At 44.8% G+C, this 24,164-nt stretch overlaps 1 protein-coding gene across 2 annotated transcripts in view; it reads left to right on the top strand.

Annotated features, from left to right (window-relative positions):
• The window catches only part of LOC115468711 (cohesin subunit SA-2-like), a 312,673-nt gene that overhangs the window by 133,310 nt on the left and 155,199 nt on the right, over positions 1-24,164 (top strand). For both annotated transcript variants that reach the window (XM_030200630.1, XM_030200629.1), the window contains exon 13: positions 4,607-4,714. In XM_030200630.1, the coding sequence (XP_030056490.1) occupies positions 4,607-4,714 (108 nt within the window). The remainder of the gene's footprint in view (positions 1-4,606; positions 4,715-24,164) is intronic.

Below are 24,164 nucleotides of genomic sequence, written 5' to 3'. Positions count from 1 at the left end.
CCAAATTCCTCTCAGGGAGGCAGACATTTCCAACCCTTGCACTGTCCGCAAGCGTCGTTAGATGAGAGAGACACTTCTCCTGATCTTCTGCCTGCATGGAATCCGCTTTCGATTTGGCATAAGTGCACAACTGTTGGCGTCAGCAACGATGGCTCACCTCACATCCTCACCACCTCCGACCAGGCTCCAGCTTTTCCCGCTCAGAGACTCCCGGAAACAGGAAATACATCAGAAGGCGGGACATTGAATGGGAAGCTGGAGCCTGGAGGTGAGCCGTCGCGCTGCAACTGTCTGCCGTCGGGGGCGGGGCCGTCGCTGCCTGGGCGGGCTCACTGGCATCGCTCAGTCGCCGGGGTCCGGGGACTCGGGAGCTGACGGCGGGCTCAGCGGGCCCAAGCCGGGGGTGGGCACCGCGCTGGTGGTGGCGGAAGCGGAGCGGCTGAGCCGCGGGAATGGAGATCATCTCAGGCGACTAAGGTGAGCAGCGGCGGAGGTCGGAGCGGAGGCACGAGCGAGGCAGAGTTGAGGTGCGCTGCGCAGGGCCCCTTTTGGTGCGCTGTGCGGGGCCCCCTTAGGCGCGGGGCCCTATGCGGTCGCCTTGCTCGCTTCTGCCTAAGACCGGCCCTGGTGATGGTGCTGCTTGATAACAGTGATCATAATATGATCAGATTTGATATGGACTTTGGAGTAAATACACACAGGAAATGCAATACGTTAGCATTTAACTTTCAAAAAGGAGACTATGATAAAATTAGAAGAACAGTGAAAAAAAAACTTAGAGGAGCAGCTGCGAAGGTCAAAAATTTACATCAGGCATTTATACTGTTCAAAAATACTATCCTGGAAGCCCAGGCCAAATATATTCCATGTATTAAACAGTATGGTTAAAAAAAAATGAGATGAAGGAAGCTAAAAGAAAATCCTTCAGAAAATGGAAGAAAGATCTGACTGAAAATAAAAAGATAATACTAGACAAAAATTCAGCAAAAACCGTAGTAAATACACCAATATAAAGCTGAATATAATTAGAATAACCTTGATGTTGAAATGGAAGTGGTGTCAATTTGAAAACTTTTTTTAGTTTGTTTATAGTGGAGAAAAAGACCTCAATAGTCAAAGCATGGCAATCTCTCTATATAAAAGGCAAAACCAACGTTCTATGAAGCCTCCAGCCGGAAGTGTGAAGGGGGCGAGATATCTGGTTTCCCTATGAGTGTCTGCCCCGCCCTCTCTGTAACACAGTCAGTGAAGGAAAACAGCAGAGCATGAAATCAAATCGATGGCTCTGTAACAGTGAAGGACTCAGAGGGGGGAGGGGAGAGAGGCCAGAGGGCAGGGTCACACACACTCCCACATGCACACAGAAGAAAACATTGCTAGCCCCTGTTTCATTTGCATCAGAAACGGGGCTTTTTTACTAGTATGACAATAAATATATTCAATGCCAGCATTTCATTGGCTCCGTTATTTTCATTGGTCATAAAAAAACTCCACTGTATTGTGATATCTATCACTTGCTTAAACAAAAAGTGTTACTTAGCTTGTGCTATTTTGCCCAACGGGGCTCTCCGTTTCACTCTGCAATCTGGCTTCGTCAGGGGGCCAAGTAACTAATGGCAAATCACGATACCTATGGTTCAAAGTGATACCACAAAAAACATCACTTAAATATTTTTAGTGAAAAGACTAAATTAAATATATAAAAGTAGAAAACCACAGACAAACCTTAAGCAATGGCGTCCTTCACTCATGTGACACTGGTAGTGAAAAGCACCTATCGGAAGAAGTACTAAGGTATTTAAACCAAGACAATGATCAACAACATGTGTGCTGAATTGGAAATTATCCAGAGACTCTAAGGATTACCAAGAAGGCAAGGTTTATCCATGGATGTGGAAAGATCGGCAAGACAAGTCCGTGGTTCAAACCAAACACATTATGTCTAGAGATTCATCTACCAGTTCGAGCTCTAGCAGTGTTGGAACATCTAATGGTTTTTTAGGCTCCAATCAAGACAATCGAGGATCAGGCCAGCAAACCAGAAACAGAGGTGTCAGAAACAACTTCCTGATCAGATCTCAGAGAGGACAACGTCAGAAGTAATTAACTTGTCCTCCAAATCATTATCCAATACGGAAATCAGATTATTATCTAGAGGTCTATCGTTTGTACCTGCTGTTGACTACAATCCATTTCAGTTCAGGGTTGAACTGGAAAAGTTTTGAGAACTTTACAATTGAAAATCTTTTTTTCTGACAAAGATAATACTATTGACTCATCCATTATACGTCCCAAATTGACTTAGATACCTCCTATTCCCATGGATCCCATGCTTTCAGCTTTCTGCACTTTAGTATTGAGAGACATTGATGATCAATTTAGTAGAGAACGGTGGCGTCTTCATGACAATCTCAGCAAGGATGAAAGAAATGCAATGCAGAGCTTACGAGGTAGAACCAATCTGATAATCAAACAAGCTGATAAAGGCGGGTGCGATCGTTATTTTGGATCGAGACTCGTATATAGATGAAATCAATAGACACCTAACGGATTCCCACACTTATCAGAGACTTGACAGTGATCCTACTGGAGACTTACAGATGAATATAAAACAGCTCACAGAATTTGGTCTGCAAAAAGGTTTTTTTAACCTCCAAGGAGTTTAAATTTCTGAACAGGGAACATCCTAACATACCTGTTTTTTATGCATTACCGAAAATACACAAAAGCTTGCAATCTCCACCAGGTCATCCCATCATTTCTTCCAATGGATCAGTCCTTGAAGCTTTATCCTCATTCATGGATGTGATTTTGAAACCTTTTGTCAAAACCTGTCCTTCCTATGTAAAAGACAGCACACATTTTCTGATTTTATTGGACACTCACAATCATTTGATTAAAGAAGATATGTTTCTAGTCACCCTTGTCATAACAGCACTATATACATCCATCCCGCAATCGGAAGCCCTGGCCACTGTTTTTGAAACTCTGGAAACAAGAACTAGACCACACAGGATGCCATCTGACTTTTTATTACAACTGGCAGAAATGGCATTGACTAAAAATTATTTTTTATTTAACAGTGAATTGTATTTACAGGTTTCAGGTATTGCCGTGGGCGCCACATTTGCCCCTACCATTGCCAATTTATTTATGGCACGATTTGAGAAAATGTGGTTAGTTAATTGTCCATACCATCACCACATAGCCATGTCGTCTTCATGCTTTGGCATGGGGACCTGACATCTCTTAACCAATTTATTTTTGGCTCAACTCATGCCATTCAAATATTCAATTTACATATGAATTTTCCACCCATAAAGGTTAAACTGCTCATATGCAAATAAATTCTGCCAATGGTGTAGGGGGCAGTCAGGTTTTTTTGATGTCACTTCTCATCACGTGACCCTATCCAAGATTGCAGCTAGTAGTGTAAACTGGAAGTGACTTGATGTATACAGTAGTAGCTGCCATCTTTGAAAACAGGTGTGGCTATGATATCAGTTCCTGTGTCTTCAACAAAAGAGGTGAGGTTTGGGGTGGGGCAAGGAGTGTGGCAATGCAAAGGGGCACGGTCAAGACATTATATCCAGTTGACCCCATCAAAGGGTGTCTTGGAGTGGATGGGACATGGTCAGTGATGTCATCAAAGGAGGAGGGATGTGGTCATGGCTTGGGCATGGCTGTGCATCTGATTGGCTAAGACCCGGAAGTGGGCATGTCACCTGTGAAAATTAATTAATTTTGACAAATGCCAGTGAGATTCACTACTGAAAATCTGCAACACTTTGGACACCTCTGAAGGCATAGAAAGAATCAGGAGTGATCAGCTGCTTGGCAGCTATAAGTTGGAATCCTCAAATGGAGAACCTTACGTTTTGTTTTTACAGTTGAGTGCAGAAATACAATGGAGCAGTAAATGAAATACAGTACTGATCATATCTGATGATCTCAAGAAAGCAAAACAGTGTGACAGGGTGGGGGCCAGAGCCAAAGGAATATTAGGATGCTTTAAAAAGTCATATAGGTGAAACCTCACCTGGAGTATTATGTCCAACTGTGGAGGCTGTACGTCTGACAGGAGATAGAGTAGATTTAAGGTTCGCTCCATGACCTAGAGGAGACGAGGGACGGGGGTATAAAAGAAACATTAAAATATCTCAACAAGACAAATAATGCACATAGAAACACAGAAAATGATGGCAGGTAATAGACCATGTAGCCTATCCAGTCTTTTCCTCTCCCTTAGAGATCCTATGTATTTGACCTATGCTTATTTAAAATTTGAATACAGTCTTGGTCTCCACCAGGAGGCCGTTCCACACGTGGTTTTCCAAAAGCAAACATGTTTTTGAAAGGAGTTCAAGGAAGGTGTATGTATTTTCAGATGGTATAGTATCTTCTCTGCAAAATGGTATGTTTGTATGATTTTAAGCAGCCTTTAAGAACACCAATTCTGTAAGAGACAGAAGAACATCTCTGATTGTTCTTTGTAGCAGATTTCTGTGTTCATACGCAGATCGTAGATTCAAATATTTTTTGTCTTGTTGCTGTATAGAATAATGAGTTCATACTGCATAATAGTCCATATTCTATCTTTCTTTAGGAATTGTGAGGATGTGTTTATGAGTGAAGACTGTGAAATCTTGTACCAGTTTGTATATGCAGCGCACAGACCACTGGCTGCAGCAGCTGGGGAATTCCTTTATAAAAGGTAAATATTACTATCTTTTATTTGTTTTATCTTGGCTAGTATGGAAGCAATGCAACTCTTTTTAAGTGTAGATAGTTAAAGAAGTAATACAAAATCATTTGTTTTATAATCATTTAACAACCAAGACTTCTTATTTATTTGAATTACTGTAGCACTTACAATTGTGAGTTTCAACCTTCACCTCATCCCACCCTAGTAGTTTATTGTGGTCTCCAAGCCCCATGTATTATTTTAATGATCTTATTATTTCCACTATGCCTACTGATAGTGTTTGAGCAGGAGACTTGATTTTTCCTTGACTCTAACCCATTTCACATCTGACAGGGAGCCTGTTTATTTAAAACTTCTGACTAGAGGAGGAGGAACACAGTGACTCTGTTATCACCTCTTAGGCCCCCTACTTTGTCTAGTGCCCCAAGATGAGAACCAGTGACTTAAAAACCCCATTAAAGCCAGGATTATTTTTAAATTATGTGTTTTTGTCTTTCAAATATTATATGGCATGACACCGGACTATATGCAGCCCTCAATAACTATTCCCCAATGCAATATAACTTCTAGTTCTAGGGACTACCTTATTCATCTTCCAGATTGCAAGAGAGTGCATTATAAGTCAGTTCACTCTGCTGACTTTAGATACCAGGGTGCTAAATGGTAGAACTCACTGCCAATGGCAGTCGAAGGTCAGCCTGATTACCTGGTATTTTCAAACATGCCAGCTTCTGCAGCATACGGATTTACACAGAGGAAGTACAATAATGGAATAACATTTCATAGGTAGGTTAGTAATTTGTTATAAATCTTAATCAGTGCGTCATTTGGAGGGGCTGGTTATAGGGACACCATAGCTTGTGTTATATTTGTGCAGCGATTTTTTTTCTCCTGGTAAAGGGCCACTAAAGCAGACATCATGTTATGAGAATCAGGTGCTCAACATTCAGGATTTATATCTATTTATTTATTTACTTATTTATGAAATTTATGTCCCACATGAATTAGGTTGAAATCTGGGAGCATTTAAAATCTTTTTTTTTTCCTGTGCCTAGATCAAAAGAAAAAGGTGGTATATGGAAACTTGCTTTTTTTGTTTTGTGGAATGCAGTGGTATATTATAAAAATGCACTTAATATTGTTTATTACTACTGTTTAAAAGAGAGATAATTGATAATGAGCTCTAGCAGAGGTACCTTAATGCATAAGTCCAGAATCAGTCTAAATGTGCCAACATTTTTCAGTTCTGTAGTATTTATTTATTTTTTTCTTCAAGTCTTTGGCTGTAAAAGGCATGGTTTTTAAAACATTTTTGGGAGGGGAGGGTTAATCATTGTCTCCTGGCTGCACAGACAAGAAAAAAGGAGAAAGAAAACACCAGGACCAACATGAATAGAAAAATAAAATGCTCAGACAACAAAGGTAGAAAAAAGTATTTTATTCTGAATTTATTAATTGGAATATGTCAGCTTTTGAGAATGCCCATCTCTAGTATTTTGTATTTCATTTTCTATCTCTTTATTATTGTTGTGTGCAGAGTCTGACTTCCTGAGGTTTCCAGTTCAGTTTCATTGTTTCATATCTCTATTACTGATGTGTGGTCCCTTGTTTCATATTTGTTTAGGGTCTATCAGGGTTTTTTGTGTCCAACTAAGGCAGTGATTCTCAAACATTTTACTATGGCAAAATCCCTAAAATATTTTTTTCATACACCGAGGAATCCTAAATTTATGTAAACATGTAAAGGTTCATACAAACAGATTCTACAATCTAATTTCTTAAGGAAGAGAGTTCGAGAATCCCTATGGTTTTGTGGAACCCAGTTTCACTGGAGTAAGGTGTGATACTCTGCTAGCATGTAGTGCATGTGTAGAGATCTTGTTACAGTCATGTTTGTTTTGTGTTTTTTTTTTTCAGTAGGTGGTGTATTGATGTTTTAGGGCACGATATAATCAGGTCCAGTCATAGGCAGGGGCGACAGGGTCGGGCGCACAGGACCTCGTACTTCCAGGGGCCCCGTGGCACTCCCTGCTATTGCCGTCTCCTTTATGCACGGACTGCGATCTAACTGCTTTGCCTCTCCTCCCCAGATCCTCAGGGTGCCCTCCTGGCACATACCTGAAGCCACCCTGGTAGTCTAGTGGATTCTTCGGGGCAGGAAAAATCCCCAGTCTTTCCTGCCCGCTGCTGGCGCTGACCCTCTTGCTGCCTCTTCGCATTTTAAAAATGGCTGCCAAGACTTACAGCGGCTGCCATTGGAAGTCTCGGCAGCCATTTTAAGGAAGATGCGGCAGCAAGAGGGTCAGCGCTGGCAACGGACAGGAAAGACTTGGGATCTTTTCTGCCCCCGAAGACTCCACTAGACCACCAGGGTGGCTTCAGGTATGTGCTGGGAGGACACCTTGCGGCTCGGAGGACCGGGGGAGTGGGGAGGAGGTAGGGCAGTAGGCAGGTGGGAGAGCAGGCAAGCATACTGTTAAAAAAAACTCATGGTAATATCTATTTCCATATCATCAAGCTGATCAATCCATAGACTGGTGGGTTGTGTCCATCTACCAGCAGGTGGAGATAGAGAGCAAACTTTTGCCTCCCTATATGTGGTCATGTGCTGCCGGAAACTCCTCAGTATGTTCTCTATCTCAGCAGGTGGTGGTCACACACAGCAGCAGCTCTGGCTAGGCCTCCAAGCCTAATTTTTAGGTTTTGTTGAGTGCCTGGGGTTGAGGGCTCTTTTGAGCAAGTGCAAACCTGGTGGTGCCAGGTCCCTCCTTTTCTCCCCCCTCCCGCTGGCTCCGTTAAAAAAAAAAAAAAAAAAAAAAAAATTTTGAACGTCCTTAAAGGCGTTTATTTCGACGTTTATTTAAGCGTCTATTGCAGCTACTCACTGGGACACCAGGTCGTTACAACTCGGAGCGGACAGCAGGTAATTTTTACCTTTTTTATAGCGGGCAGGGGGTTCCCCGATTCTTCTCCTCGTGGCATATGGCGTCGGAGGGCGAGGGCGCAAAGGGTCGTTCCCCGGGTCGCTTGAGCGCTTCTAGAGGGGATGCGGGGGTCTTAAAGCCTGATTCGCCCTTGTTGGGTGACAGTTTCGTGACCGATGAATGTCCCGGTCCTTCCTCCGGCGTGGCGGTTTTTTCCCGCCATAAACGCCCATCCCCCGCTCCTCGCCTCCGCCATCTTGGCCGGCCACGCGGCTCGGACGGCTTCTTCTTGGGCCGCCCTTGAGGTTGGAGACATTAATGCCATGAACGCCCTTAATTTGGGCGACGGCACAGAAGCGGCTAAAGTTAAGAGCCGTTCTTCCCGCGCGGCTCCTTCGCGGAGTTTCGCGCCGGACGCCATTTTGGATGCGCAGCATGTCTCTCCCCCACTATTGCGAGCGCCGGTTGAGGGTGCGTCTAGGGCTGTTGCCCAGGCTGCGGAAGTGCACAGTCTGGGGGGTTTCTCCCCCGAGTTTGTTTTGCTGCTGCATCAGGCCTTCCTCATGCACAACGCTGCCCCTGCTCCCTCGTCTGGTAAAGAGGTTGAGGTTCCCAGAGGTAAACGCCCTCGGGTTGATTCCCAGGCCTTGGAGGAATTTGTCTCCTCCGATGTAGATGAGGGCAGCGTGTCTGAGGTCTCCCAACGGTCCTTTGCGGATTCCTTGGAGGAGACGGATCCCCGCTCGGATGGAGCGGATGACCCCTCGGCAGCGCGGCTTTTTAGCCCAGAGGATTTGCCCAACCTGTTGTTACAGGCCATGGACACTTTGAAGATTTCCTCTCCGGAGGACGTCTCTCCCTCAGCCCCTGTTGGCTCTGCCATTATGCTGGGGACGAAGCGCCCGCCTAGAACCTTCCACGTGCATGATGCCATGCACACCTTAATTTCGGCTCAATGGGATGTCCCAGAAGCGAGCCTTAAAGTGGCTAGGGCTATGTCCCGCCTCTATCCTTTGGCTGTGAGTGAACGTGAGGCCTATCTGTGGCCTACCGTGGATTCTTTAATCACTGCGGTGACTAAGAAAACGGCGTTGCCGGTGGAAGGTGGCACGGCCCTAAAGGACGCCCAAGACAGAAGATTGGAGGCGGCCTTAAGGTCGTCCTTTGAGGCGGCTGCTTTAAGTTTGCAGGCCTCAGTTTGCGGCTCCTATGTGGCCAGGGCGTGCCTGACTATGGTGCAGCGGGCTTCCCCCTCGGATCATTCCTTGAGGGCTGATTGGCCGGCCCTGAAATCGGGCTTAGCCTATTTGGCAGACTTGCTGTATGATGTCTTGAGGGCCTCAGCGAAAGGCATGGCTCAGACAATCTCTGCGCGGCGGTGGCTTTGGCTGAAACATTGGTCTGCTGACCACGCCTCTAAATCCCGCCTGGCTAGGTTGCCTTTTAAAGGCAAGCTGCTCTTTGGGGTCGAGCTGGACAAAATCGTGACCGATCTCGGCACGTCTAAGGGCAAGAAATTACCAGAGGTCAGGGCTCGAGCTAGTACTCGTCCCGGTACCTCCAGAGGACGGTTGTAGGAAGCCCGTCGGTACCGCCCGGGCAAGTCGGGTTCCTCTGCCCCCTCTTCCTTCAAGAGGAATTTCTCCCCCAAGCAGCATTCCTTTCGCAGAGACCGCCGTCCCGGAGGTGCTCCCTCCGGTCCTCCCCCAGGGTCTCGTACCCAATGATGGGGTCTTGGTCCACGCCCCAGTGCAGATTGGAGGACGGCTGTCCTCGTTTCTGGGCGAGTGGACCACAATAACTTCAGACGCGTGGGTGCTGGAAGTCATCAGAGACGGCTACAAGCTAGAGTTCTGCCGACCCTTAAAAGACGGGTTTGTACTCTCTCCCTGCAAGTCTCCGGTCAAAGCTGTGGCAGTGCAGCAGACCTTGGACAATCTGATCCGCCTGGGCGCGGTCGTTCCGGTGCCAGAAAGTCAGCTTGGCAAGGGACGTTACTCCATTTACTTTGTGGTACCAAAGAAAGGAGGTTCTGTCCGGCCTATCCTCGACCTCAAAGGGGTCAATCGGGCCTTGAAAGTGCGGCACTTTCGCATGGAGACTCTCCGCTCTGTTATAGCGGCAGTGAAGGCAGGAGAGTTCCTGGCATCCTTGGACATCAAGGAAGCGTACCTGCATATTCCCATCTGGCCTCCTCATCAACGCTTTCTGCGTTTTGCAGTCCTGGGACGACACTTCCAGTTCAGAGCCCTCCCTTTCGGGTTGGCTACTGCTCCGCGGACCTTTTCCAAAGTAATGGTGGTCATCGCGGCCTTCCTACGAAAGGAAGGGGTACAAGTCCATCCTTATCTGGACGACTGGTTGATCCGAGCCCCCTCTTATGCAGAGTGCGGCAAAGCTGTGGACCGGGTAGTTGCTCTTTTGAGCTCCCTGGGATGGATCATCAACTGGGAGAAGAGCCAGCTGCGCCCGACTCAGTCCCTGGAGTACCTGGGAGTTCGATTCGACACCCAAGTGGGCAGAGTGTTCCTGCCAGACAATCGGATTGTCAAACTTCAGGCTCAGGTGGACCAGTTCCTAGTAGCCTCTCCCCTTCGGGCTTGGGACTATGTGCAGCTGTTGGGCTCTATGACGGCCACGATGGAAGTTGTGCCCTGGGCCAGGGCTCATATGAGACCACTTCAACACTCTTTGCTGCAGCGCTGGACTCCGATGTCGGAGGATTATGCTGTGCGCCTTCCCTTGGACCCAGCAGTGCGCAAGGCGCTGAGCTGGTGGATGCAGACAGACAAGTTGTCTGCGGGAATGCCTCTGGTGACCCCAGAGTGGATTGTCGTCACGACGGACGCCTCGTCGGGCTGGGGAGCCCACTGCTTGGGAAGGACAGCGCAGGGGCTCTGGTCTCCTGCAGAGGCAAAGTGGTCTATCAACCTCCTGGAACTCAGAGCCATTCGGTTGGCGCTTTTGGAGTTCATCCCGGTACTGGTGTTGAAGCCTGTACGGGTCCTGTCGGACAATGCCACGGCTGTGGCCTATGTCAACCGCCAGGGAGGTACCAAGAGCGCCCCTCTAGCCAAGGAGGCTATGAATCTTTGCCAGTGGGCGGAAGCGAACCTGGAGCAGCTTTCAGCGGCCCACATTGCCGGAGTCATGAATGTCAAGGCAGACTTTCTCAGTCGCCATACCTTGGAGCCCGGAGAGTGGCAGCTATCTGCTCAGGCGTTCTTGGACATCACGAAGCGCTGGGGCCAGCCGAGCCTAGATCTGATGGCGTCATCGGCCAATTGCCAAGTGCCGCGCTTTTTCAGCAGAGGACGGGACCCTCGATCCCTGGGAGTAGATGCTCTTCTCCAACAGTGGCCGATACAAGAGCTTCTCTATGTGTTCCCGCCCTGGCCCATGTTGGGCAGGGTGCTAGACCGGGTGGCAAAGCACCCCGGCAGGGTAATCCTGGTGGGTCCGGATTGGCCCAGGCGTCCCTGGTATGCGGACTTGATCAGGCTCTCAGTCGACGATCCTCTGCGGCTGCCAGTGGAGCAGGGCCTGTTACATCAGGGTCCCGTGGTGATGGAGGATCCCTCCCCCTTTGGTCTTACGGCCTGGCTATTGAGCGGCAGCGTCTGAGGAAGAAGGGCTTCTCAGACAAGGTCATCGCCACTATGTTGAGAGCGAGGAAGCGCTCTACTTCTACTGCTTACGCCAGGGTTTGGCGTATCTTTGCAGCGTGGTGTGAAGCAGGCTCACTTTCTCCCTTCACTGCTCCAATTTCTTCAGTGTTGGCGTTCCTGCAAGAAGGTCTGGAGAAAGGCCTGTCGCTCAGTTCCCTTAAAGTCCAGGTAGCGGCTCTGGCTTGCTTCAGGGGCCGCCTGAAGGGTGCTTCCCTGGCTTCGCAGCCAGATGTGGTGCGCTTTCTCAAGGGAGTTAATCACCTGCGCCCTCCTCTGCACTCAGTGGTGCCTGCGTGGAATCTCAACCTGGTACTAAGAGCATTGCAGAAGCCGCCTTTTGAACCCTTGTCGAGGGCATCTCTGAAAGACCTGACGTTGAAAGCGGTCTTTTTGGTGGCTATCACTTCAGCCAGAAGAGTTTCCGAGCTCCAGGCGCTCTCATATCGAGAGCTCTTTCTGCAGTTCACTGAGGCAGGAGTGACTATTCGCACAGTGCCTTCCTTCCTGCCCAAGATTGTTTCTCGCTTCCATGTGAATCAGCAGCTCTGTCTCCCTTCCTTTCGTAGGGAGGACTACCCAGAGGAGTACTCTGCTCTTAAATATCTGGATGTGAGACGAGTCATCATCAGATACTTGGAAGTGACCAATGATTTTCGGAAATCGGATCATCTGTTTGTCCTGTTTGCAGGTCCTCGTAAGGGTCTGCAGGCTGCTAAGCCTACAGTGGCAAGATGGGTCAAGGAAGCCATTGCAGCGGCTTATGTGGCCGCGGGGAAGGTGCCGCCTATCCAGCTGAAGGCTCACTCCACGAGAGCTCAGGCGGCCTCGATGGCAGAGGCCGGATCCGTCTCCTTGGAAGAGATATGCAAGGCATCAACTTGGGCTTCGGCTCATACATTCTCCAAGCATTACCGTTTGACTGTGGCTGCACGGGCGGAGGCCCGGTTTGGAGCTTCAGTGTTGAGGTCAGGGATTTCAATGTCCCGCCCTGGGTGAGTACTGCTTCGGTACATCCCACCAGTCTATGGATTGATCAGCTTGATGATATGGAAGGTAAAATTATGTATAATCATACCTGATAATTTTCTTTCAATTAATCATAGCTGATCAATCCATAGCCCCTCCCAGATATCTGTACTGTTTTTATTCTGGTTGCATTTCAGGTTCAAGTTTAGTCTTCAGTTACTTCAGAAAGACTTTGTGTTCAAGTTTTTTCACTTGGATTCTTCAAGAGTTAAGACGAGTTTGTGTTACAGTGAGCTGCTGCATTCCTCTCCCCTCCGTTTTACGGGGCTGGATTGAGACTTAAAATTCTGCCGGCACTCCCTCCCGCTTCGTGCGGCTGTAGGGCAGCTTTGTACCCCTCCCGCTTCGACGGTGTTAGGGTCAGTCAGCTCCTCCCGCGGTTGCGGTTGCAGGATAAGCCAGATCCCCCCGCATCGGCGGGTGTGGTGTCCCTCCCCCGCTCCGCGGGGATGAGCTGGACGGATTCCCCTCCCCCACTTGTGTGGGGATGAGCTGGGTTAATTCCCCTCCCCCGTTTCGGCGGTGGTGAGCTGGGCAGAGTGTCCCTTCGTGGGTGTAATTCTCTAAGTGCTGAGTCCTGCGGATGGAGCTTTGATATCGACATACTGAGGAGTTTCCGGCAGCACATGACCACATATAGGGAGGCAAAAGTTTGCTCTCTATCTCCACCTGCTGGTAGATGGACACAACCCACCAGTCTATGGATTGATCAGCTATGATTAATGGAAAGAAAATTATCAGGTATGATTATACATAATTTTACCTTCCCCTTCTTGCATCTGGATCCCTGTGCACTCAAGCTGCTGTATCCATGTTGTCTTTCTTTATTGTTGGTGGAATTTTTATTTAATCTCACTTAGATTTTCAAACATGCGACTTCTGCATACGGATTTACACAGAGGAAGTATAATAAGTAGAGTAGTAATTTGTTATAAATTGTAATCAGTGTGTCATTTGGAGGAGCCAATTAAAGTGACACCCTAGTACTATTATATTCATGCAAGAGATTTTATTTCTCCTGGTAAAGGGCCACTAAACAGACATCATGTTATGAGAATTAGGTGCTCAACATTCAGAGTTTCTATCTATCTATTTACTTATTTATGACTTTTTATCCCACATTAAACGTGAATTAGATTGAAACTTGGGAGCATTTAAAATCTTTTTTTTTTTCCTGTGCCTACATCAAAAGAAAAAAAGATGGCATGTGGGAACTTGTTCCTTTTGCTTTGTGGAATGCAGTAGTATATTATAAAATGCACTTACCTTTTATTTTTGCTAGTATTTCACAGAGAAGGTATTGATCAATGAGGGAAGGGTTTCCTTCATGCAGAACTGTCCAGAGTCAGTCTATATGTGTCAACATTGTCCAATTCAGCACACTATTTTTTTTTTGTTACATTTGTATCCCGTGCTTTCCCACTCATGGCAGGCTCAATGCAGCTTACATGGGGCAATGGAGGGTTAAGTGACTTGCCCAGAGTCACAAGGAGCTGCCTGTGCCTGAAGTGGGAATTGAACTCAGTTCCTCAGGACCAAAGTTCACCACCCTAACCACTAGGCCACTCCTCCCCACACCCTATTAGCAGCCAAGTTCATACAAAGTTAATTATGTTCAATGGAAAATAAATCTGTTGGCTCAAGCTGCTTGCTGTGTGAATATTCAGTCATTGTTTCATTATTGCTACTAAGTATTACATATTAAGGGGATTTGTTTTAATTCATTTATCCAGCCCTTACAATGCACATGGTTTTGCTTTTTAAACCCAAAGGTTTCCTATGATAGATAGCATTGTGCATATTTGAATTAGTTTTTCTGTACACGTTTTGCTTGATTTGTCTTTATTTGAAATAAAAAAATGTTTAAAACACATCTTGTCAACAAGGGGCGGGGCTAGGTGGGACGGGGGAGGGGCACTGAACTGGTCTGCACAGGGCCCCACAATTGCTAAGACCAGCCCTGGGTATAATATTTACAGTGCTTCCTTTTCATGCATAAGGTTGTTGATTTTTGAGTCTTGGGAGTTAGTGCTGTTAAGGTTTGGTAATATTCTGAATGTGTTTTTACACAAGTTTCTGTATAATGTTTTGTAGTGAAGAGATTATGTGTTGGCCTTATTGAGGTGACACCAAAACTTTAATATAATTTTAGTTTGTCATAACATCAGACAGGGATTTAGAAAATGTTAAAGAATCTGTTGTGTGTTGAAGTAGTTGTCTTTATAGCAGACGTGTGATCAAGTTTAAACCATGAGATACTGCCAGATGAGGGATCTTTAAATATAGTTGAATTGTTTCCATAGGTTTGTATGTGGTTTAGTGTTAAGTGTTTGAAATAATTGTGTTTAAAATATGTAACATGTCGTCCATGAAGAGACATGAAGGCATTGCTTTTCAATAAGTGTAGCCAGCAGCCCTTCCTCGGACTTCAGTCCCTTCACTACCTCTTCAAATTTATAGATTGAATGTACTGTGATAAAAACCTTATTCATTGACCTTCAGTGTCACTTTTTGGGGTGGTACATATCACTCTGTTGGATGGGCCACCCTTGGCATCTCTGTCAACAAATGTAGAAAAAATAATTTTATTTTCTATTTATTGATTGGAATATTGTCAGTTCTTGGAATTTGCATCTGTCAGAATTAGTTTTAGACATGGCTGGGGCTCGCAAGAAAAATCTCACTCATTTGGCCTTCAATCTCCAGCACTGCGGTGGTAAATTTCCAGTATTGGAATGGGCCACCTTTGGCGTCTCTGTTTATGAGAGCCCTCACTGATGATGTCATGGCTTTAGGGAAAAGGCTTGGAGCACACTGAATACCAGAGTGAGGCTTGGAGCACCGATGAAGTGATAGCAGAGGCAACTGTGCAGGAAGGAGGCAGCCCAGTGAAGCCACGGAGCCTGATCACCTTAAAGGAAGGTGAGTCTGGATGCAGAGCCACAGCCATTATAAGAGGATTGTGAGGTATCTAGAATTGAATGGACTGCAGGACCCAAGGCAGCGTGGTTTCACTAAAGGCAGGTCTTGACAGACACATCTGATTGATTTCTTTGACTGGGATATGGGAGGGGCAGACTTCTATGGTCTGTGCCCTAGAAATGTCAAAGAGACATTAATTATTTTTTATCTCATTCATTGTTAGTTTAATCATGACTTTTTAATGAATGTGACTATTTGGCAGACTGGGTGGAGCATTTGGGTCTTTATATGCCATCATTTTGTATGATACTCCGGGGCTCATTTTCAAAGTATTTAGACTTGCAAAGTTCCATATGTTACTATGGAACTTTTTAAGTCTAAGTGCTTTGAAAATATGCCTGTATGTAAGCTAAATCATAAAAAAACATCCTTCAGAAAATGGAAAAAGGATTCCGCTGAAGATAATATAACATAGAGGGGAATAATCGAACAGCGCCGGCGAAATACATGGCCAGTGATGTATTTTGGCGGCGCCGCAAATAACTGGCCAGACCCGTATTTTCGAAAAAGATGGCCGGCCATCTTTTGTTTCAATAATACGGTTCCGGCCAGCCAAATGCATTGGATTTGGCCGAGGTTTGAGATTCGTTTTTTAGCGATAATGGAAAGTTATGTCGGCCATCTCAAACCCCGGCCAAATTCAAGGCATTTGGCCGTGGGAGGAGCCAGCATTTTTAGTGCACTGGCCCCCCTGACATGCCAGGACACCAACCGGGCTCCCTAGGGGTCACTGCGATGGACTTCAGAAAAGCTCCCACATGCATAGCTCCCTTACTTTGGGAGCTGATATGCCCCCCAACCCCCCCCCCCTCCCAAACCCACTACCCACAAATGTACTGCAGCCACTAAAACTGCCCCAGGGACCTGCATACAGCCTCTAGGAGTTATTGCTGCTGTATAACTTTGGCACACCAGTTCACACCTGAAGACTAATCTCTCTGAAAAAGTCCTTTCTTGAAATAACTACGTTTACTCACAGTTAACTGCAGATCAGAGGTTGTGCCCCACTGGCAAAGAGTCCCCTGGTACTAAGATTACAGTAGGTCAGCTGGCACAATGGTGTAGAATGCCCTCTTTCAGCACCATTCAAGGTAAGAACTACGTTCTCTAACGTGGGTAACACAGGAAAGGGAACTAAAACTGGCTTACAAAAATGGCCACTACCGCATGGACTACAACAGGAAACAAAACAGGGCACACTCTGACCCAGTAAGCAGGGGGAAAGCACCAGGGGTGTAGAGCCTACCAGCTACCCATACCTATACCCACCACAATGCATTGCTGATGTGACTCTGCAGTGCAAATAACAGAAAAGGTGTCACACTCACCCCAGAGCCACATCACAAGTAGGAAAAGGCTGTCTGAGGACAGAACACATTCTGCTGTCATGGAGGTGGGTACGGCATTTGAGGCTGGCATACAGGCTGGAAAAAAGTGTTTAAAGTGGGGTTTTTTTTGGTGGGAGGGGGTTAGTGACCACTGGGGGAGTATGGGAAGGTCATCCCCCATTCCCTCCAGTGGTCATCTGGTCAGTTGGGGCACCTTTTTGAGGCTTGGTCGTGAAAATAAAAGGACCAAGTAAACCCGGTGAAATACTGCTTAACGCCATTTTTTTCCATTATCGGCGAAAGCCGGCTATCTGGTAGCCACGCCCATGTCCCGCCTTCGCTTTGCCGCCGACACGCCCCTTTGAACTTTCGCCGGCGAGGCGATGGGAAAGCGGCGATGCTGTCAAAAAAAGCAGCTTTCGATTATACCGATTTCGCCGCTTTTCCGAGATCACCGGCCATCTCCCGATTTGTGTCGGGAAATGGCCGGCGATCACTTTCGATTATGAGCTGGATAGTAACATAGTAGATTTCGGCAGAAAAAGACCTGCACGGTCCATCTAGTCTGCCCAACAATTTAAACTCGTATGTGCTACTTTATGTGTATACCTGACCTTGATTTGTTTCTGCCATTTTCAGGGCATAGACCATAGAACTCTGCCCAGAACAAGGCCCACCTCCCAACCACCAGCCCCGCCTCTGAGGATCCATTCCTTCTGAACAGGATTCCTTTATGTTTATCCCACGCATTTTTGAATTCTGTTACCGTTTTCATCTCCACCACCTCCCGCGAGAGGGCATTCCAAGCATCCACCACTCCGTGAAAAAATACTTCCTGACATTTTTCTTGAGTCTGCCCCCCTTCAGTCTCATTTCATGTCCTGTCGTTTTACCGCCTTTCCCTCTTCGAAAAAGTTTCGTTATAAGGAATAGCAAGTCATAAGCAAGGCGCTCGTAAGGAGGGCAAAGAGACTTTGAAAAGAAGATTGCCTTGGTGTGACATTTACACCAACGAAACCATGGTATAAATCCCGATGCCTAAGATGCAAATCCCCTTTATTCTATAATGACCTGTATAAATTGTGGGAATTCCCCTGATCCACAATGGCTATGCCCTCTTTTTGGTTCTCATGTAAAATTTACACATGTAAATTTTAATTAATGCCAATTAGCACCGATTATTGATTCAGTTATTGGTGCTAATTGGCTCGTTATTTAATTAAATTGCATGCACAAATTGGATGTACGGACAAATTTGCGCGCACAATTTTTAGTGACTTTTATATAATCTGGGGGAATATGTAAACCACTTTGATTGTAACCATAGAAAGGTCAATCCCCTTTCCCTTTCCTTTCAAAAATGTTAAAAGTGAAACGAGGCTAGCGAAGTGAAGAAGCCACCTCACTGGTCCAGTCATATTGGTATAGACACTTTTCGTGCAAATTCAATATTTGAAAGATTGTGCAAACAACATGTTTGATGTAGTTTTACTGTTTATGGAGAAGTTTTCAGCCTTTTTTAGCCTTTAAATAGTGTTCCTTAGACTTTTTGAAGGTTTTATAGACGTTTCAGATTTCTTTCAAGGTTGGAACACATGGGTGATACCACTGGAATGTACAAATCAAAACGCATAGCATTCCAACACAGTTTTAACTATTTTTAAGTAATTTAAGAGCTTTTAAGATTGTTTTATGCATCCTGGCTGGGAACATTATGTAGGACATCTCAGCATAAGCTTTGCATGGTGACACATTATGAAGTGCACCTGTTAATAAATCAATGGAATAATATTTTGTAGATGAGGTGCTTGCTTTGAAGATCAGTCTTGCCTTGATTACAGCCAGTGTAGTGTTTCGAGTAGTAGGGTAGCTCTTTTATGTTTTGACTTCTTGAAAATTGGCCTTGCTGCTGTGTTTGCTGTGTTTTGGACGGTTTACAGCGATTTCAGTGCACTTTTCTTGTAGCCAACGTATGCGGCATTGCAGTAATCTAGTTGTGATAGTATCTTCGATTGTACTATTACCGGAATGATTGTCTAGGAAAATAGTCTCTAATCCTTCTCAGTTTCCATAGTGTTCTGAAGCATTTTGTTGTTACTGCTGATATCAGTCACTACATTTTGCTGTTGAGCCCTATCAATAACAAAAATTAATTTGATATTATCTGTGTATGTATAAAATGAAAAGTCAAATTTCCTCACAATGTTCCCAATTATAACATAGATATTTCACAACAAAGGGGATAGTGATAAGCCCTTGTGTACCAAACAATAAAGCAGGAATGATTCAGGGATAAAATTGAGAAGACGGGAGTTCCAAAAAATTGCTTTGATTCGTATCCAAAACTGATGCTCAATGACCTGATTGGGCCGTGTTTCGGCAAATAATTCCTGGGTCAGTGCTCCAATTTGTCTTTAAACATAAATAAATAAACAATAAAGGGGTGGTTATCAACTTAGGCTACTGTTGTCTGTTATTTTACCACAAGTTGGTTTATTTTTGCACAGGGTTCCATTTTATACAATAAGACCTTGTGCTAAAATAACCTGACATGGTAAAATATACTCACTTAATAGTAGCTGACATTGATAACTTCCCACCCTAAAAGACATATTGTGAAAAATAAAACATAAATAACTAAAACACATAGTAAATATAAATAAATACATATATATTAATTTATATATCACTTAGGGGTCCTTTTATTAAATCACATGAAACACTTACCCTGGGGATTCTATATATCGCATCTTAATTTCTACATAGAAATCAAAAGAGTATTCTATAACAGTGCGTATAACTTATTTGGTTAAGAAGCTAATCAGAGCTGTCAGATGTTAACAAGCAATTATCAGCACTGCCCTGTCGAGTTTTCATGAATAAAGAACTCTCAATTTCTTCAGTCTTGAAGTACATAAGTATTGCCACACTGGGACAGATTTGAATGGGCTGTACAGGAGTTTGGTTGGCAACCTTTATGGTCTGTGTCCTGAAAATGACAAGGACAAATCAAGATCAAGTATACATATGCAGTATCACATCATATCTTGTTGGGCAGACTAGGTGGATCGTACAGGTCTTTATCTGCCATCTACTATTTTACTATGATTTTCTGAAAAACTCAAAATAGTGGAAAACCATACACCAGCCCAGTATAACTCATTGATGAAAATATTTAATTATCAAAAGTGTCTCAAAGAGAATTTTTTAGTAGTAAAAGTACCAGAAGATAACATGACCCTCTCAATTTCATTTCCAGAATTCATAGCACCTCATAACCAAGACCAATCATTGGCCAAAAACCTCCAAGTTTTTTTTTCATTTTGTATCATTGCCACTTTAATACTTCAATCAAAAATAAACAGTCTATGACCTTCATAACATTTCTGCTTCTAAAACTTGAATGTCACAGCAGAAAAAGAAGTATTTAACTTAGCTTCACTTTGCTTCTTTGAAAGGATTTTCAAAGAAGCGAAGTGAAGCTAAGTGCCATTCTGTTGGAAATCTTTGTATCTTCTGCAAAATGACATACTTTTCCTTCTAGCCCTTCAGTGTCATTCACAAGTATGCTAAACAGAATTAGCCCCAGTACCAGTCTTTGAGGCTCTCCACCACTCACCTTTCTTTCCTCTGAGTGAATTTGTTTTACATTTTCATCTGTCAGTCAACCAGTTTATAATCCAGTTCACTAATTTAGGTCCTAACTTTAGTCAGCTAAGTTTATTGATGAGCCTTCTGTGAGGAACTGACTAAGACTTTGCTGAGATCCAGATAGACTACATCTAGCATATGTCCTCAATCCATTTCTCTAGTCACCCAGTCAAAGAAACCAATAAGATTCATTTGGCATGATTTTCCCTTGGTAGAACCATGTTTCCTTGGATCTTGTAACCCGTTGGATTCCAGGAAGTTCACTGTTCTAACTCCAAAGTGAGGCTTATCGGTCTGTAGTTTCCAACTTCTTTTCTATTACCACTTTTGTGAAGAGGGCCCACATTCACTCTTCTCCATTCGTTGGAACCTCTCTTGCCTCCAAGGATTTATTAAGTTAATCTTTAAGAGGACCTGCCAGAACCTCTCTGAGCTCCTTAAATATCCTGGGATGGATCTTGTCCGGTCCCATGGCTTTTTCCACTTTCAACTTTTCAAGTTCGTAAACACTTTCTTCTGTGAATGGTGTGATATCAACTCCATTCCCATATATACCTTTGTCAGCCAAATGAGGTCCCATCAGCTCTTTCTTCAAGTACTCTCTCGTTTTAGTAAAATCTGCATGTTTGAAATCCATGGAAATACTTTTAACAAATAGGAGGAAATATATTTTCACTTGGAGAATAGTTAAGCTCTAGAACTCGTTGCTGGAGGATGCGGTAACATCAGTTAGCGTATCTGGGTTTAAAAAAGTTTTGGACAAGTTCCTGGAGGAAAAGTTCACAGTCTAGTAGTGAGATTAGACATGGGGGAAGCCACTGCTTGCCCTGGTAGCATGGAACACTATTTGTGTTTCTGCCAGGTACTTGTGACCTGGATTGGCCACTATTGGAATCAGGGTACTGGACTAGATGGACCATTGGTCTGACCCAGTATGGCTATTCTCATGCTCTCATGTTCATACAATGTGATAATCACTACTGCCCAGGTGGGCACCCACCCAGATCTTAGACACACTTTCTCCATTTGTAAGTATTAAATCCAGCATCACCTCTTCCCTCGTAGGTTCACTGAGATTTGTTTGTTTCTCTGTATCATCACCCTTCAATACCATTTCAGGCACAGGTAGATCTTAAGACTGATGGAAAGAGTTCATTTAGTATCTCTGCTATGGCCTTGTCCTCCCTGAATGCTCCTTGTACTCCTTGATGATAATGGTCTCACTGAGTCCCCTGGCAGACATTCTGCTATGACTTTTTGCTTCTACAGCAAGATTGTTTTCAAATTAGCTTTTAGCCTTCTTTATCAGTGCTTTGCATCCAACTTGCCAGTGCTTAAGCTGCTTCATATTTTGGATTCCTTTTCCATTTTTTTGAAAGTACCTCCTTTAGTTCACCCTTTAATCATGATGGTCTTTCCACCTTTTTTAGTATGTGGAATACATCTGGTGTGTGCTTCCAAGATTGTATTTTTAAACAATGTCCATGCCTGATTTAAACTTCTAACCTTTACAGCTGCTCCTTTTTGTTTAGTTTTTTTTAACTTTTTTCCTAATTTTACCATAGTTTTCCTTTTGAAAGTTAAATGCTGCCACAGGTTTCTTTATTGTCTTCGCTCCAGTTATTAACTCAATTTTGATCATGTTATGATCATTGTTGCTCATTATTTCTCACACAAAGTCTTGCATTCCACTAAGGACCAGATCTGAAACAGCTTCCTCTCTTGTCAGTTCCTGGACCAGTTGCTCCTTGAAGCACTCATTTATTTTGTCTAGGAATTTTACCTCTCTATTTCCTGATGTGACATTATTATACTATTGCCAGATTTGCTATCTTCCCTAATTTCTGTAACATTTCATCATCTGTCTGTCCTTGCTGACTTGGCAGATGGTAGTATAGTTCTATCAGTATCTTCTTTGCCTCCATACATAGAATTTCTATCCATTGAAATTCCATGATGTTATCTGTTTTGTTAGACTCAATACCCTCTTTAACTTATAATGCCATCGCCTCCGTTTTGATCCACCCTATCGCTGCAATGTAATCTGTACCCTGGATACAATGTCCCATTGGTTTTCCTCCTTCCACCTGGTCTCTAAGATGCCTATTATATCTACCTCTTCATTTAGTGCTCTGTACTCTAAATCTCCCATCTTATTTTTTTAGGTTTCTAGCATTGGTTTACAGACATTTCAAATTCAGTTTTTTTGTTTGTATCTACAAGTTGACAGGGATACTTTGCAAGCTTTGCTCTCCCCTTAAAGGTTCCTGGCTTTCTTTCACCTTTTTTTTTTTGTAACTTCTCTGTGAAGATTCTCTAACTTCCTTGTTTTGATAATTTCTTGCAAAGATACTTCACCCTGAACCATGTTCTCCTGAGTGACTGTTGGCTTTCCTAAGGTACTAGTTTAAAAGCTGCTCTATCTCCTTAAATGTTAGTGCCAGTGCTAGCTTCCTTCCCAATAGCCCAACTTTTCGGCTCCCCTTTTCCCAGAATCTTGGCCAATCCGTAGCATATCTAAATCCCTCATTACTTTTTTACTGACTCAGCCATGCATTGAGACTCGGGAACTCTGCATATCTCTTGAGTTCTGCACTTAGAACAGGGAGAAATTATGAAAATGCTACCCTTTAAAACCTGGATTTCCATTTTCTAAAGCCTAAATTTGACTTCCAGAAGCTCTCTCCCACATTTTCCTATGTCATTGGTTCCCTTATGTACCAAGACAGCAGGCTCTTCCCCTGCACTATCTAAAATCTTATCTAGGTGACCCATAAAGAGGGGCATTTTCGAAAGGGACATCCACGTTTCGATTTGGACGTCCTTGCAAAACGTCCCGATCCAGGGGCGGGGAAACCCGTATTTTAGAAACAAGATGGACGTCCATCTTTCATTTCGAAAATACCATCAGGGACGTCCAAATCCTTAAATTTGGTCGTCCTTAGAGATGGACGTTCCTAGACATGGTTGTTTCTGATTTTCGGCAATTTTCGAAACCACGGACGACCAAATGAAAGCCCTTTTGTCATGGGAGGAGCCAGCATTTGTAGTGCACTGGTCCCCCTGACATGCCAGGACACCAACCGGGCACCCTAGGGGGCACTGTAGTGGACTTCATAAATTGCTTCCAGGTACATAGCTCCCTTACCTTGTGTGCCGAGCCCCCCAGCCCCCCCCCCCCAAAACCCACTACCCCCAACTGTACACCACTACCCTAGCCCTTACGGGTGAAGGGGGCGCCTGGATGTGGGTACAGTGGGTTTGTGGTGGTTTTTGGAGGGCTTGCCGTTTCCTCCACAAACGTAACAGGTGGAGGGGGATGGGATGCGGCTTGGTCCGCCTGTCTGAAGTGCACTCACCCACTAAAAGTGCTCCAGGGACCTGCATACCGCTGTCATGGACCTGAGTATGACATCTGAGGCTGGCACAACATATTTTGAAAGATATTTTTTGAGGGTGGGAGGGGGTTAGTGACCACTGGGGGAGTAAAGGGAGGTCATCCCCGATTCTCTCCGTTGGTCATCTGTTTCGGGCACCTTTTTGTGTCTTAGTCGTAAGAAAAATAGGTCCGGGTGAAAACGTCCAAGAGTTCGTCAGGGACGTCCTTGTTTTTTTTGATTATGGGTCAAGGACATCCAAGTGTTAGGCACGCCTTAGTCTCGCCTTCGCTATGCCTCCGACATGCCCCCTTGAACTTTGGCCATCCCTGTGATGGAGTGCAGTTGGGGACGTCCAAAATCGGCTTTCGATTTTACCGATTTGGACGACCCTGGGAGAAGGATGTCCATCTTCTGATTTATGTTGAAAGATGGGCATCCTTGTCTTTCGAAAATGAGCCCAAACATTTACCACCTTCGCACCAGGCAGGCAAGTGACCAGC

This window comes from Microcaecilia unicolor, chromosome 4 (assembly GCF_901765095.1).
Source record: "Microcaecilia unicolor chromosome 4, aMicUni1.1, whole genome shotgun sequence".
In the NCBI taxonomy this organism is placed as follows: domain Eukaryota; kingdom Metazoa; phylum Chordata; class Amphibia; order Gymnophiona; family Siphonopidae; genus Microcaecilia; species Microcaecilia unicolor.
Note: the sequence above shows the minus strand (reverse complement) of the source record. Positions and strands in the feature narration are given on the sequence as shown.